General features: G+C 59.3%; 4 protein-coding genes across 4 annotated transcripts; all 4 read right to left on the bottom strand.

Annotated features, from left to right (window-relative positions):
- Positions 1-292: 292 nt before the first annotated feature.
- LDBPK_331050 (hypothetical protein, unknown function) lies at positions 293-3,652 on the bottom strand (the record flags this gene model as incomplete). Its single annotated transcript, XM_003863881.1, has 1 exon — positions 293-3,652. One exon carries the CDS (start codon positions 3,650-3,652, stop codon positions 293-295), a length of 3,360 nt encoding a protein of 1,119 aa, XP_003863929.1.
- Positions 3,653-6,392: 2,740 nt separating this feature from the next.
- LDBPK_331040 (hypothetical protein, unknown function) lies at positions 6,393-6,824 on the bottom strand (the record flags this gene model as incomplete). Its single annotated transcript, XM_003863880.1, has 1 exon — positions 6,393-6,824. The coding sequence occupies one exon, from the start codon at positions 6,822-6,824 to the stop codon at positions 6,393-6,395; it is 432 nt and encodes a 143-aa protein (XP_003863928.1).
- A 1,396-nt stretch (positions 6,825-8,220) lies between these two features.
- LDBPK_331030 (hypothetical protein, conserved) lies at positions 8,221-9,276 on the bottom strand (the record flags this gene model as incomplete). Its single annotated transcript, XM_003863879.1, has 1 exon — positions 8,221-9,276. The coding sequence occupies one exon, from the start codon at positions 9,274-9,276 to the stop codon at positions 8,221-8,223; it is 1,056 nt and encodes a 351-aa protein (XP_003863927.1).
- A 3,233-nt stretch (positions 9,277-12,509) lies between these two features.
- Positions 12,510-14,294, bottom strand: LDBPK_331020 (hypothetical protein, conserved; the record flags this gene model as incomplete). Its single annotated transcript, XM_003863878.1, has 1 exon — positions 12,510-14,294. The coding sequence occupies one exon, from the start codon at positions 14,292-14,294 to the stop codon at positions 12,510-12,512; it is 1,785 nt and encodes a 594-aa protein (XP_003863926.1).
- Positions 14,295-14,948: the final 654 nt, after the last annotated feature.

Raw genomic sequence — 14,948 nt, 5'->3', positions numbered from 1 at the left:
TGTTGTCGGCCTCCCCCGCACTTTTCTCTCCCTCTCACGACCCTTCTCGGGCAACCAATGGCGCTCGGGAGCACAACCAGGCACACGCAGACGAGAGACAATCAAAAAAAAAGGCTCATCGCCCCGCTACTCCCGCTCGGAATCCTTGGCAACGAGATGGCCTCGGAGCAGAGCAAGCAGCAGACCGGATACCAACTCCAGCGATGCAGCGCTCCCGCCCACACAAGGGAAAGTGCACATGGCACGGAGAAAGGGAGAGGGAGAAAGAAAGAGGTTCACACCATTGCGCCACCTAGACGATCTCGAGCTTGCGCCGACCGGGGTCCTTCAAGTACTGTGGCGCGTACTTCAGAAAGAGCTCTTGCAGTTCATGAAAGTACACCTCCTGCGCAGCCCGCAGCACCTCCTGATCCTTCTCCTTTTCGAAGTAATTCGCCGGATCGGTGTACATGCGCTGCAGCTCGGGCGGCAGCTCGAAGTAGATTGGACGGCCCACGACTGTAGCACCCGTGACGCGGTGCGGGATGATGTTCTTTACGATGGGCAGCGAGAGACCGAACGTATCCTGAAAGAGGCGCTGCACAACCTGTATAAAGCGCGAGAGGCGGCTGACGGTGGGGGGCGAGGAGGCTGTCGCCACCTTGCCCTCCGTCTTTGCTGCGTGCTTCTGGGCTACCTGCTCGGAAACAGAAGGAAGGCCGTCCTGCGGCTTCGCTGACAAACTCGTCTCGTGGCTCATCATCGGCTCCGCCTCTAACTCCCTCAGCGAGGCCGCGCTGTCGCTGCTTTCGTGCCGTTTTTCCAAGGATAACGCCTGCACGCGCAGCGGTGTCGGCGACCGCCCGTTTCGGCCCCGCGCTTCACCCTCCTCCCTCAGGAGTCTCCTCTCCCGGTCCTTCCATGATTCGCGTTGGTGCGCCTTTCCGAGCGCTGCGGCCGGGTGCAGCAGTGCTGAGGCGATGGGCGACAGCGTTGGGGACGTCAATGTGGAGCCGCTAGGGGGTGGCTGGCAGGGAGGGCGCACGGTGTTCGGTAGCGTGGTGCCTGTGGATGAGGTGCTATCACCACGGCGGTCAGTTGGGCCCAAAGCGGAGGTGCCATCGCCGTGTTGCCCTGCGGTCGGGCCGTTCTCGGGCGGGTGCCGGTGCATCTGCTGCTCCTCTTGCGACAGCGGTGACGCATTGGCCGCCGTCTGAGGTGCCGCTCCGTCGCCACCCGCGGAGTCTGGTCTCAAGAGAGCGTCTGCCACCGGCCCCTGCCGCGACATGTACGTCGAGCCCTCGTCGTCGTCAACTGGGGTCGCGTGCTGCGTGGTGGCGGAGCTGCGCTGCTCAAAGTAGTCCGTCTCCCCAAAGGTGTACACGGGCACGAGCCCACTCTGTGTGTGGATCGCCAAGCGAAGGAAGCCTTTGCGGCGTCGCAGCAGCAGACGAGCGGGACCGTGAGCCGAGGATAGAAGAGCCTCGGAAGCGCCACCCGGGAACAGTAGCAGGTGGTTGAGGTCATCAGGATAGGTGTTCTCATCATACTCGTCATCGCTGGCATCGCCGTTGCCGATGCCATAATCTTTCGCGCCCGTGGCGAGCTCGGCTTTCCGAGAGGAAGCCGGCGAGACGGGGGGCAAGCCCTCTCGCTCTCGCTGGGTGCTGTTGTTGTACAGCAGCACACGCTTGCATGTCTCGTACGAGGCATCCATGTAGCCGTGAAACATGTAGACTTCGCGCATGAGGGGGACATAGAAGGGGAAAGTGGCGACCACGGCGCGTATGCGAATTTTGACCAGGCGGCGCAGAGCGCTGGGCCGTGCCGCGACTGCACCAGCCTCGGTTTCTTTCTTTATGGCAGCAGCATCACCATTCACCTGCGCGGTGCGAAGGCGCCGGCGGTGCACCTCCGCGTCCGCGGGCGTCGCTGGAACCGCCTCGTCCTTATCGAGCCGAAGCACGAATTTCTTGAAGAAGGGGTCGTAGACATAGTAGCGCCCCTTCGCGTATGCCACACCATCACCTGCCGAGTCAGCACCGGTCAAGGCCTCCGCGGCGACGGTGGTTGGCGACGCAGAGGGGCCCAGAGTTAGGCCGGAGATGGGGGGGCTGGCACGGGTGCTACTCGTTGTGAAGGTGTTGGACGCACGTGGCAGAGACGACGACGACTGCTGCCCCAGCTCCGAGAGCACCGAGATGTGCGACGCGTCGCGAGGATGGAGTACCGTGGCGCGGTTGTCTAGAAAGAGCTTCTCGTCGCGGTGCGTGACGTTGCTGATCATGTTCACGCAGCAGCACCAGGGAAGGATGCCGTGCGGGTGAGCAGCGAAGAAGTAGTGAGCGCGTCGCATCGCCGGCGGCTTTGGTGGCGGTGGGGGCGTGGAGCACTCCTGCAGCACCTCCGACGAGGAGAACGAGACAGAGGGCTGGCGCGCGTGCAGATCGCCGGGCTGGCCGTGCGCGTCACAACGCTGTTTCGACGGCGGCCTCGTCGGGGTAGTGGAAGCACGGTGGTGGCGCGGCCGCAGGAGCCTACGCTCCTCTTCGTCCCAGTCATCGCCGCTATTGTCATTGCCACGCTTGTGCGACGTTGTTGCCGATGCGTTACCCAGCGCGGTCCCGGCGGTGCTGACCGGCGTGTCCGTCGGGGACGGTACGCCATATGTCGAGGCGGTCGTGGCGGAGATAAAGAACGGATTGTGGCGGGTGGCCGACACCACACCGAACGCGCGCGTAGAGGTGTGGCCGCTCTCCGCAGACTGGCCGCGCTCACCGGCCTCCGCCTCACCTGGGAACAAGAACAGCGGCAGGGGGCCATATGCCGCCACCAGCTGCAGGGAGAAGTAGCGCTTCCACAAGCGGCACTGGCAGTCGACGTACCGCCGGTACACGCAAAACTTGAACCAGTTGACCGCGCGGTCAAACCACCGCTTGTTGTGCCGCTTCAGGCTCACATCCTTATCTCGGTGATCGAGGTAGACGAAACTAGCGTACCACACGAGTGCGACGCAGCCAAAGCCGAGCATCAGCTCAGCAAGTGGAACTGGGAAAAGAGTCTTCCTGTTTACGTCCACGGAAGCCGTCGCGTTGGCGCTTCGGCAGTGCCGATAAATCCACAGCAGTGCCCTCTGCTCCATCGTGCGCAGGTTGCAGTACCAAAACGCGAAGGTCGGGACCGCGAGGGTGAAGAGAAAGACAAGACGGATATTGTCATCCGCCGAGAGCTGCTTCTGATCCCACGCCGAGGCGACACCGGAGGAGGCGGGAGGTGTAGATTGGGCATCCGCCGCTGCAGCCGGCTGGCCGTTGGCCTGCAGCAACCGTTGCCGCTGCTTTTCCATATCCGCCCTCTGCCGCGCCTGCAGGAACAACTCTCTGCTTTGGCTGTGGGGGGAGGCGGGACTGCCAAGGGCTAGCGTCCCGCTGCTCGATGTGGCCGAGTTCAGCGCTGTATCCATGAAGGTCGGCGCTACCCTGCTGCGCTTCGCTAGCGAGGAGGGTGACTTGCTGCCACGAAGGGCGATGATGAAGGAGCTGCGAATGCCCTTGCCCGGGCCCTGCGCTGCAGGAACCGCGCCGCCGCGCAGGATGGCGCCGTTGCGCAGAAAGGAGAGCAGCGGCAGCACCACGACAGCGACAAGCAGAAAAAGATAAAACGTGAGCGACATTGCTGGTTACTAGTCGAAGAGAACCAAAGAAAAGCGCGTGCGCCTCTGCGCGTGGGGCTGGCGAGGTTTTCGCCGCTCGTTCTTCGGCCTATGTTGCGTAGCGGCAGCGGCGCTTTCTGCATATACCACACGGATGCGCGGTCTACGACACACAGTTGCGACTCAACTACAAGAGCGAAGAGGAGCGGAGCGGAAGAGACGATTGTTTTTCTCGAAGACACACGCACAGGCCAGTGAGATGAAGTCCGTGAAAAGGCCGACCGGATACACAAGAAGTGAGCAAAGAAGCCAGGCGACAACAGATACGGCAGAAACAGAATTGCACACGAGAGAGTTTCATAGACACACAAACACATAGTTGAGTGGGTGCCCAGCCTCTCCTCTGCGGATGCAGGCGCAGAAGTTCGGTGAGCGTACAAACGAGTGTACGGAGGAGGTAAAGAGCAGTGTCACCGACGCTGTAGCGCCGAGAAGGATGTATAAGTGGTGCGCAGCAAGAAACAGGTCACACAAGTCCGCGCGATTTGCCAAACCCCCTCTACAATGTACCGCTCCGAGCAGGGAGTGTTTTGGATGCGTGAAATGCAGGTTTCGGATACCTTTGGTGACCGATGGAACAGTAATAAGAGACCTCAACACGGTTCACCAGCGAATGAGGGCGGGAGGGGTTTGAGACAGACGAGATAGTTGTGCGTAACTGTGAAGTGATCGAATGAGAGCGCTTCGCTCGTATCTACACAGCCGTCACACGCACTTGAGATGGCATGCGATAAACAGGGAATTTGTGAGAAAGATGGGCAGTGTGAAATGCAGGGGATAGAAGGGGTAGGCTGTAATGAGCAGCATCGCGCGTTCGAGGCCGTACCAGTCGAGAGCACATGACTGTCAAGGGTCGTGACCGGGGGTGCGCCTTTTCTGTGCTCAATGGGCTGCTCACATCTCTGCCTCGCCACCTACATGCGTCTGCGCCAGCTCCTGCTACTGCGGAGAGCCTACGCTCTCCGCATATCTCAGATGCCGAAGGGATAGCTACTTCCTCTATTGGTCCACGTTACTGGCGGAAACACACACACACACACACACAACAGCGCGTGGTGATGGGCGGGGGAGAGGAAAGCGCTGACAGCTCCTCCCCACACCTGAATGGTCGCTGCCCTCCGTCATTGTAAATATGTTTCCTTTTTCTTTTGCGCTGCTGCTTCGCGTGCCTCCGTTTTATCGCTGCTCGGCATAGCGAAACAAAACAGAGGTGGGCGCCGCGACAATGAAGAGGGGCCTAATACGATTCCAAGCGAATGGCCTCAGCGTTGCCGCTGCAAGCGGACAGGATGGGGATGACGCATACCCGCCCATACACACAAAAAAACCCTCCACACACACACACACACAGACGGAGTGTCATCGCATGGGAGACATGCCTTTTTTTTCCGTGTATGCATGCATCCTGTGGGAGGCTTGCGTGCGTGTGTGAGGGCATCTAGTTGACGGAGGCCCGGCGCCCTCTGAGCCCTCCCGTGCTTGTCTGTCTGTTTCGCTGAACTCTTGCCCTTGTCAGCGCGCCAACACCTTAGCATATACCGGGCTATAAAACCATCACCGCGAGCCGCCGCGGTCCAGGGGACGCGCGAGACGCCAAAAGACAAGGGAGTACGAGGTGTGGCTGCCGATGTTGGTGCTCAGGCTGCTCTTTCTTCTGTTCTCCGACGTCCCGCTTCGTCGGTGGCCCTTAGCAGAACATGCATAGGCCCTCTTCGCCAATGATGGGGCAAGTGCGAGGGTGTCTCCGCCTGACTCAGTGAGCGAGAGAGATGAGGCGTGTGTGTGTGGGGGGGGGGAGGGGAGGGCGAAGCCTGCCGAAGGGAGAGGAAAAACTCACACCACAGAAAAAGCGTATCTTTAAAACACATCGGCACAACGGAAAGAAGCAATAACACCGAGAGGACGGGAGAGGGGCGCGGCGCACAGGCATACCTTCACGTCCACTCACAGACGCCCGAACGGCGCGCGCAACAAGGAGGCCTCCTTATATTGTGTTTTTGTTTGCGTGTTTCTTTTGGATTGTTTTACGCGTACCAGAAAAGAATACAACACACATGTATTTACATCCAGGATGTGTTTGGCGAGGAGGTGAGGGGGTGGAATGAGACGTAACAGGCTAAAATGCATGTATGCGTTGTGCGTGTGCGCGGGAGGGGCGAGGAGAAGGGAAGGAGGAGAGACGCAGAGCGCGACTGTCTGGAGCGGCAGATCCACAAACAGACGGCACATTGATATAATGGAGACACAAGCGCCAGCGAAATGGCATTTGGGGGGAGGGGAGGAGGAGGCGAAGCGACGAGACCCTTCGACACGAGCCACCAGGCACACCCGCGCAAGCGTGCCGATACTAAGCAGCTGTACAGATAACATTCGTGGATAAAAGAGAGATTCACAGCAGAAAAAAAGAGTGAGCGTGCGAGTCGCCGGGACATGCTACGGCAGTGAGCGACTCCAAAGACGGACCAAAAAAGACCTGGAAGAGATCAGGCAAGAAAAAAACACGCGAACGAAAGCCAAACGACAGCTCCAAGTGCCGAGGAGGACGAAGAAGGGAAAGGGTTTCCCTTTCAGCCCTCTCTGTTCGTTTTTTTCCTGCTTGCGTGCATGCATGCGCTTGGATTCACACAGGGAAGCAGTGCGCGACCTTCTCCAGATTTCGCTCATCTCCTTCGCTGTTCCTCTTATTCTTTTTCTTTTTGGTTTACGCGGGGTAGATCTGGGACCAGGTGTAGAGGCCTCCCAGCAACACTCGAACCGAGTCCTTTGTTGGGGGAGCGGCGTGTGACTTCTCGTACTCGTTGATGTACTCGCGCGCCGCCAGATCATCCACGTCAGGACTTTGCGCAGACACGAACACCAGCATGTGCGCGGCGTGATTCGTGTGCGCTTCCACCTCGTCCGCTAACTGGGCAAAGTTCAGCTCCTGGAAGGGCTTGTTGATGCTCCCCGGGATGTGAAAGGAGGCGTACTCATCCGCGTTGCGCACGTCCACCACCACCACCACCGACGCGTGCTCCGGGGAGTTGAGAATCTTGTGCAGCTCCTCAGCAGAGATCTCTGCCGGGCCCGAGGCTGTGACGCACGCCTCGATCTCAGCCGGCGCTACGGTGCCGCGTTCCTTGAGCGACGCCATCGAATCTAGCGAGAAAGGTTAGAGCGCGCGAGTTATGAGAGCACCAGCGCTGTGTATGTGTGCTTGTGCTATGGCGTGCGTCAAAGGCTTTTTTTCTGCTGTTTTTTTTTTTTAGGTTTCTTTGCTGTGCGTAAGAGCAGAGTGGATACGAGATCCAAATCGCCACTGCTGCTCTTCTTAATGGCGCTGTTCGCCTTTTTGTGTGCGCGCGTGGCTTTCGTTTGGTGAGACGAGTCGGGCGCAGCGTCGCGAGAGGGCGAGAGCGCTTGCTGTGTGCTTACTGTGCGAGAGAGAGGAGAAGGGAACAGAAACACCTCATTCTCTGCTCATTGTAGAATATGTATATGGAGACTTCAAAGAGAGCAGCAGACGCTGGGTGTTGGTGATGGGGATCGGGCACGGAGGGCGAAACAAGCAGCAGAGGAGCGTTGTGTCTGTTCGAAACGCGAACAGACACGAGCGCCGACACACCAGAAGAGTTTAGACACCGAAAGTGGCGAGAAAATAGAGGGGGTGAACAAAAAGAAAAGAGATTCGATGAGGAAAGGAAAGCGAAAAACATAGCGTCGATCTCACCTTCATGATAAGCACACCAGCCAGGTGGCATCGCGTGCAACCGTCTTGCATGCGCGGCTGCCTCATTCTGCATGCAAAGGTACTCGCATGCTCACAGACAGACAGCCGCTAACCCACATACAGAAAAGAAGGTGGCGCCGGTAACGCAAGAGTACTTCTGCGCATATGTGCCGCAGTCAGGGACTCTCTTGCACGCTCTGGTTGCGCCGCCGGCCTTCTCGCCTTCTACTTTCTGCTTGTTTTGTTGGTGCCACAATTTTTTTTTTCAGCGGCCTTGCCGAAAGCAATGTGGGGGCCACCTACACAGCAAGCAAGAAGTTCTGTGCCAGAAGACGACCCTCCCACACAGACAGAAAGAGTAGGACAAAGAAATCGATGAATCGGACGTACAGGCATACACACACGCACACACACAAACGCAGACGGCATGCCGCGATTCGAGCACGCACGCTAGAGACTGGACAAGGAAGGAAGTGATAAACAGAGAGGGGCTGTGCGGGGTCCGGGTTAGCACGACGCTGTTCTGGCTGTGCGGACGAAGAGGGATGGGTCACGTGCAGCAACTCCAGTGACAGCGGCGATACGACGCAAAGAGCACGGGAGCAGGGAAAGGGGAAAGGAGAGCCGACCACGGCGCAGCGGTGTTGAAGACCAGCGCTCCTCTGCGCAACAGCAGGCCTCCTCTTTTGCGTTAGATGAGCCTCCGTGAACCAAATGAAGGTTTCCCGTTTCAGGGTGTCCCCGCTGTCACCTCATGTCTTACCCTTCCTCTTCCTTTCATGGCCCACTGGATTATAGCCCCCCCCCCCCCGCCGACGCTCTAGCGCAAGTAGTCCACCACCTGTTCCTTCTTCAGCTCAGCGTCCTCGGCGAGGTCGAAGTCACCCTTGACACCGAGCAGCGTTCGCACCCCCTCCAAGTCGCGTTCAATAAGATATGAGGCCAGCTTTGCCGAGGCCAGTTGCAGCAGTTCCTCGTAATTGAGGAGGGTTGCCGCCTTCACCATCTGCACCGTGATGAGTTCATCCCAGTCGGCGATGAAGGCCCGATCCTTTGCATCCAGGTACTCCACCAACGGCAGCGTCATGGGACGCGGGATCGTGCGCGCCTTCATGGCGTACACGCGGTAGCACCCGTCCTCGCTGCCAAACGATGACATGCGGAAGCGGTACGACATATGACGGCACACCCGCTCCAAGATGTCGCCAGTAAAGTACGGGAACGGAACCTCCACCTCCGTCGGCGGTAGCATGGGCGGCGGCGAGGGACGGGATGGGGAGTGCGTGGTCTGCGCCAAGGGCTGCACCTGCTCAGTCGGCGTTGCTCGAACCGCGTAGGCGGGGGCGGCAGAAAAGCGGGGCGAAGCGTTCGACAGCGGTGTCGCCTCCACCGAGGCAGGCATCTCCGCTGATATATCAAGTGGCGGGTCGGCAGCCGGCGCCACAGGGAAGAAGTCCATCAGGTCTGGCACAGCTGCTTTCGCGGCTGCTTTGGCTACCAACGTGTTGGCGTCGCCTCCCTCATGCTGTGTCGGGCGAGGTGGCGGAAACGCCCCGCCAGACGTAGCTGGCGTGGCTGCGTCAGGTACCTCGAACAAGTTCTCCAGCTTTGTCGCCGCATCCGATCCCTTGGGGCTCGAGACATGAGGCGACGGCCTCTCGTCACCGATGAAACCGAGGCCAGGGCGGCCATCATCATGGTGCACCGTGGGTAGCACGTCCTGTCCGTCTAACAGGTCGCGCAAGACGAAAGAGGCCTCGGTGGCGATGGCGCGCTTGACTGGAACGCGCACCCCATCGGAAGCAACTAAGATAAGGATCTGCCCAGCAGAAGCGAGCGTGCTCGTCGGCGATAAATTAGGCAAGCGCAGCGCCATGGCGTCCCAAAACAGCAAAAAAGAAGTACGTGGAGCCCTCGGCAGCTCTCCCTATTGGTTTCTGCGCGCGTAGAGCCGTCCTTGTTGCCCGCAGCCTCTTCCTCTTTTATGGTCTTGCGTGAAAGCGGGATGCGTGTGTGTGTGTGTGTGTGTGCGTGGGTCTGTGCAGGAAAAGTTTGTGCAGGGATTCCTCTCTGGCTCACCCACCCATCAGGCACCCAGACACACACAAAGAGGGAGAGAGACGTGAGTGCTGGAATCCTTTTCTTTTGTGCCCGCTTCTGGGTTGATGCTTGCAGGCTCGTGCGCTCCCATCAAATGTGCAGCGGAGGGCGTGTGCACGTGAGCACCGTGACGGGTTTCCTGGTTTTCACTGTCACGTACCGTTGGCGAATCGCTCTCACAGGCGATGACAGCGCCACTTCGAAGAAACTCAAGACAGAGGAAGAAGAGATGGGGGAGGGAGGGAGAGAGCAGCGGTATCGCAAAGGTTTGAAAAAGAGTCCAAGCGACGGCAGCGGGACATGAATCGCTGGTGTCCACGCGCGTGGGTGTGAGCGTGTTTGCGCAAATCGAGGCAGAGATGGCAAAGAAACACACACACACACCATGTGGCTTGCTAGTCAAGCAAGGGCACAGACGCCTCCCGCGGCATGCACAGGCACGCTCGTCGGCAGTTCGACGGCTGCGGTGCGCCATCTAAGAGCAGAAAAAAGTCCCCCTCCAAGGAACGGCGCGAGCACGGCAAGCATGGGTTCGCTTGGGGAGCACCACAGGCGCGAAACAGAAGGAGAGGAAGATGCTGATACATGCTCCAGCACCACGACCACTACAAGCCGTCGCGCGTTGGGCAGCATCCCCCCTCCGCTCTCTTCTTCAAGCAGCGAGGCTGACTGTGCTCGACACGTGCGGGGCCAGAATACACGCATGCAAGATTCGCTATAGACTCTCTCCGCGTGGTGAGAGATGGGGGGATGGACAGGCTTTTTCTTTGCTTAGAGACAGAAGAAAGAAAAACGAACACATAGGCATGTAAGACGATGTTAGATTCCGTATGAAGCCACCCAAAGCACACAACTGAAAACTGCATCCCGCGTGGGCAAACTCACCCATCCATCAGCCAACATATTACCAAACCTTACTTTTCATCGACATGCGAGCAGACGCTCATCTTCCTCAGCGACACTCGCGCGGGGAGGAAAGAATGCGCGTGGGCGCGCGAAAGAAACGAACCCCTCACCACCGTCACGACACGCAGATGGAAAGGGAGGCGGGGCGTAGACAGAGACATAGGGCACACGAGGACAGCGTTGGGACCTACCGAAAGTCGGTGGGACACATGCTGCTTTCGCTCTCCTGCCGCCGTTGTATACTGTTGTTCAGCCGATGCACAAGCCTCCGCCCGACTCGATCATCCATCAGCTGCTCACAGACATCCCGCCTGAAGAACACACAACTCCGCCGCATCCTTGTGCGCATCCGAACAAGAGACAGCAAGGCTCACGAGGGGAGCGACAGTGCCAGATTGCATCAGAGAGAGGTTTTTTTTTTTGAGGGGCGAGTGATTGGGAGGCGGAAGGCAGGCATCAGGCGGTCGGCAGACGAGCAAAGGAAAGGTGGAAGAGGAGGGTGGTAGTGGTGGTGGGTGGTGGGGGGGGGCAAACCTGCTGAAGCAAGCACGTTAGCTGTGAGGCCATTGAAGAGCTCACAATGAAAAAAAAAGAAACAGAAAACACGCAAGAGCAGCATGGGAATCGCCCGTCCACCTGCTGCCATCCGCTGTCCGCTATCACGCACAATACGCGCTGCTTTGCTGATCAGAAAACGCACGCGAAGTAGATAAGTCCGTTTTTGGGGGAGCATCAGTCGAATCCACTGCGCTCTTTCTGCTTGCGCAGCGCGGGGGAGACATCGACAGAAGAGGCTGGAAGAGTGGTCGGGCGCAGAGCCCTATGACTTCATTGTTCGCTGAAAACCCATAGGCTGAGCCACAGCAATGCGTGCTCCTCGTGTGTGCGCAAGCGTCTAGGGAGCTTAGCGCCCGTGCGCGAGCACGCAGGCACGAAACATTCAGTTTCGACAAGAGCAGCATTGTCGCCATGCGCATTCGCACATACACACACGCATACCTGCTACGCTACGCTCGCAGCAGTAGTGCATCTACGTCGCACGCTTCGCAACCCCCTCTCTCTCACACCCGCCGATAGCGGCAGCGGAGACGAAGCGGGGGGAGGGAGGGATCGACGCAAAGCAGCAGTGGCAAAAAGGGGCTGCCAGAGGTTGCTAGACGGCATTCCCTGCCTCACGCTCAGCTATCATCTCCCTGGAACTCTAGTGACACCTGTGACGTCATGTCCACTTCACGTGTTGTCCGTTACCCCTTACCCCCCCCCTCACCGTCTGCCGAGTAGGCAAGAAATGCGAGAAGGCCTGAACATCACTGAATGGCGTCAGCCCATCACCAAACTCGGGCGGGAGGCGGGGGTGCGGAGGGGCAGATGGGGGCAGCCTAGAGGGAAAGAGATGTCAAGATGCAGTAAGAGTGATGCGCAAGGCACGCAACGCGAAAGCGCTTCGGGTACTCCTCCGCCTCTATTCTCCCCCTCCCCTCGGCTTGTCTCTTGCCGCCCTATCAGTTTCCTCTGTCATTGCAGAGCATCTCCCACTGGCCTCTCTCAAGCTGCTACCACCAGGCACCTCCTCGCATAGCGCACACTTTTCATCGCTGTACACGGCAAGAGTAACGCGCTACGACAGTGCTTACGTGTCGCTTGCGCACATCAAGGGCACACACGCGCACAGACAGCACAGAGAACAGAGACATCGCACACACGTCCCAAGAGCGGAGCGAGAAATCCACGCCCTCTCCTCAATGAGGCTTGAAGGCAGCGATTCCATTTTGTCCGCGCACCGGCACACACACAGTACAGCAACGACACGGTCAGCGCTGCGTCGCGTGCTTCGCTGTGCGAAGAGAAAACGTGCGTGCAAAGGCACGCACCAACCACCCAACGGGCTTACCCCGCAAGGCGTCACACGCTTCAGTTTCCTATCCTGAATAGTTCCCGGCTACACCTCCGCTCGGCTCTTGTACATTCGCGCCGGAGAGAGTGTGTGTGTGTGTGGGGGGGGGGGAGGGCCGCTTATGCGGGTAGGAGTGGGCGCACAGACAGGTGCAACACACGGACATGCACGCTATTCCTCCCCCACCCCCATCTGCACCCCACACTGCTTTATGTCGCAGGTCGTTCCCACGTGGTCGTTTCCACACCGGTGTTCGGGTCACGGTAGGCGTAGTAGGTTTGCTGGTACTCCTGAGAGAAGATGGGGCGCCACCCGACCGGTAGAGGACCGTGGCTGTCGTAGGCCACCGCCGGCAGCGCAGGCGTTGCTGACGCAGGCTCGCGCATCACGTGTGTCTTCTGCTGGGGCTGCGTCTGCGCATGCGTCGCCGCGGCCATTGACTGGGCCTCGACACGGACAGCCGTCTCCGGGGCCACCGCCGCAACAGGGCCGGCTGCTTCAGTATTCTGATGCTCCCTTGGCGCCGCCGCGCGCGCATCGTGCCACCGCTCATCGCCGTGGCGGCGGTCAACGCGGCGACCGTGGTAGCGGCGGTAACGCCGTGACGATGACGACGAAGAGGCACGGGAGTACGAGCGAGACGAGGAGCAGGAGGCGGAGCGGGTGCGTGAGTACGACGGCGACCGCCTCGAACGCCGCTGGCTGTCGCGCAGGGACGGCGAGCGACGACGCTTGGGCGGCGCGGCAGCCGACGGCGATTTATTTGGTCGTCCTTCCTCCTCGCACGTGTCGGCTCTGTTCGGCGATTCGCTCTCACGAATAGACGCAGGTCTTATTGCGTGAGGATCATGTTTCCACTCGCGCGGAGCTTTAACATGCAGCCTTGCCAGGTTCTGCGGATCGGTAAGGTCCAGCTCGGCTCTGCAGAAGGGACGAACCGCCACAGTGCGATGATAGTTGCGAGCCCCGTTTGGAAGAAAATGGCTCTGGCCTTTGCGCACACTGTAGTAGCAATTCACATAGTAGCGCACCTCGGCGCAGATCGGCAGCGGCCCCTTCTCTGGCGGCTTGCGACTGCGCTCCGGTACCTTGTATGCGTTCGACTCACTTATAAACTCCACGGCGCGGCGCGTGAAGACGCGAATCACTTGCGCCGCCACATCAGCGTTCTCCAGCTCGACCAGTGCCCTCCATTCGCGCTTCGCCAAAGCGCGCTGGCACTCGATGAGAACAATTTTTCTGGGCTGACACTCACCTACCAGCATTTGGTACACCATGAACGGCGACAGAGGGAAGCTCGCCGCAACACCACCCTGTCTTCCATGCGTGGGGTCCTCTCTGTTGTCGCGGTGGCGATTATATATTTCCTTGAACAGAAAAGTGACTACCACCGTCTCGCAAACCGCACCACAACTTTGCACGCCACCCACCGTCTCTCCGCGACTCGAGTGCACTTCTTCATTTCGCGGAGCACGCACGGCTTCCGATGCTGTCGCTGAAGTGGTGGCCGGGACGGAGACTAGCGTCGGCGCGCTCCCCGACATAGCAGAGTTTTTCGCATCCTTGGCACATGGCGCCACGGCCGGCGCGAGTGTTGGTGTAGCGGCCTGTGGAACAGAGGTGGGGCGCTGTCGCCCTTCTGCGCCCCACGTCACAACTCCCTCCACCAGCACCTCATGCACACCCAGTGTCAAGTAGCCACGCCGCAACTCTAGCGCGCCGTCCTCGGTGCGCAGTAGCACTCGCACTCGGTCCAGAATCGTCCACAGCGCTTTCGAGGACGAAAAGAACACGACCCCACACTCCATGACATTCTCGTCAGATGTGCTGCGGATCGGCGTTGTGTTCAACAAGATGTGCGTTATTCCGTTATCGGGGTAATGCGTATCGAACAGCTTCTGCAGCGGCTGGGGGGCGTTGAGGAGCGCTGGTGGCAGGTCCAGCAACAGCAGGGCCGTTCCTTTTAGCACGGCATCCTCGTATCGGTGCGACATCTTCCTTCGTCAACAGAGACGAGTGTGTGTTGCCGTGAGGATGAGGTGGGCGGCACGGTGCACATCCGTCCCAGTCGATGCAAGCACGCGCACACAAAAAAAGAGATTGCGGAGTAAGCAGCAGCCATTAGGCGGGTGCACGCGTGACACACGACCATAGTACCACGGAGTGCGGTCGCGAGACGAGAGTTGAGCAGTCGAGAGAGAGAACAAAGACATGAGGCTGACACGGCTGAGCTGGATGGCTTATCGCTCAAGTGCAGGCGCAGACTCCAGGAATGGATGGAGAGGAAAAGCCCATCCGCCCGCGCTCATGCGGCGGGCGGTGTCCTTTGCGAAGATGAGGGGGCGCCGCACCTCACCGCCTCCCATTTTTTTCCGCGGTGCGCAGCACACGCGCACACATGTATATATATATATATGCTCCTTGTTTGCAGAGGCAGTGTCTTCCGTGCAGGCACAGCTGTGGTTGCTACCAAAGACCATGCGGGCGCCACTTTTCTTATTTTTTTGTGCTGTCCTCCGGCCTTCGTCTCGCCTCGTCTCGTCCCCTGCACGCACCTCCCCGCGCCCGCACCCGCACTTTGCGACGCCGAATGAGCGGAGGGAGAGCGGAAGGGGTGGTGGTGGTGTGATGACGCGCAGGGGCGGAGA

This window comes from Leishmania donovani, chromosome 33 (assembly GCF_000227135.1).
Source record: "Leishmania donovani BPK282A1 complete genome, chromosome 33".
NCBI classification, from domain to species: domain Eukaryota; phylum Euglenozoa; class Kinetoplastea; order Trypanosomatida; family Trypanosomatidae; genus Leishmania; species Leishmania donovani.
This window is presented reverse-complemented; position numbering and strand designations above follow the sequence as displayed.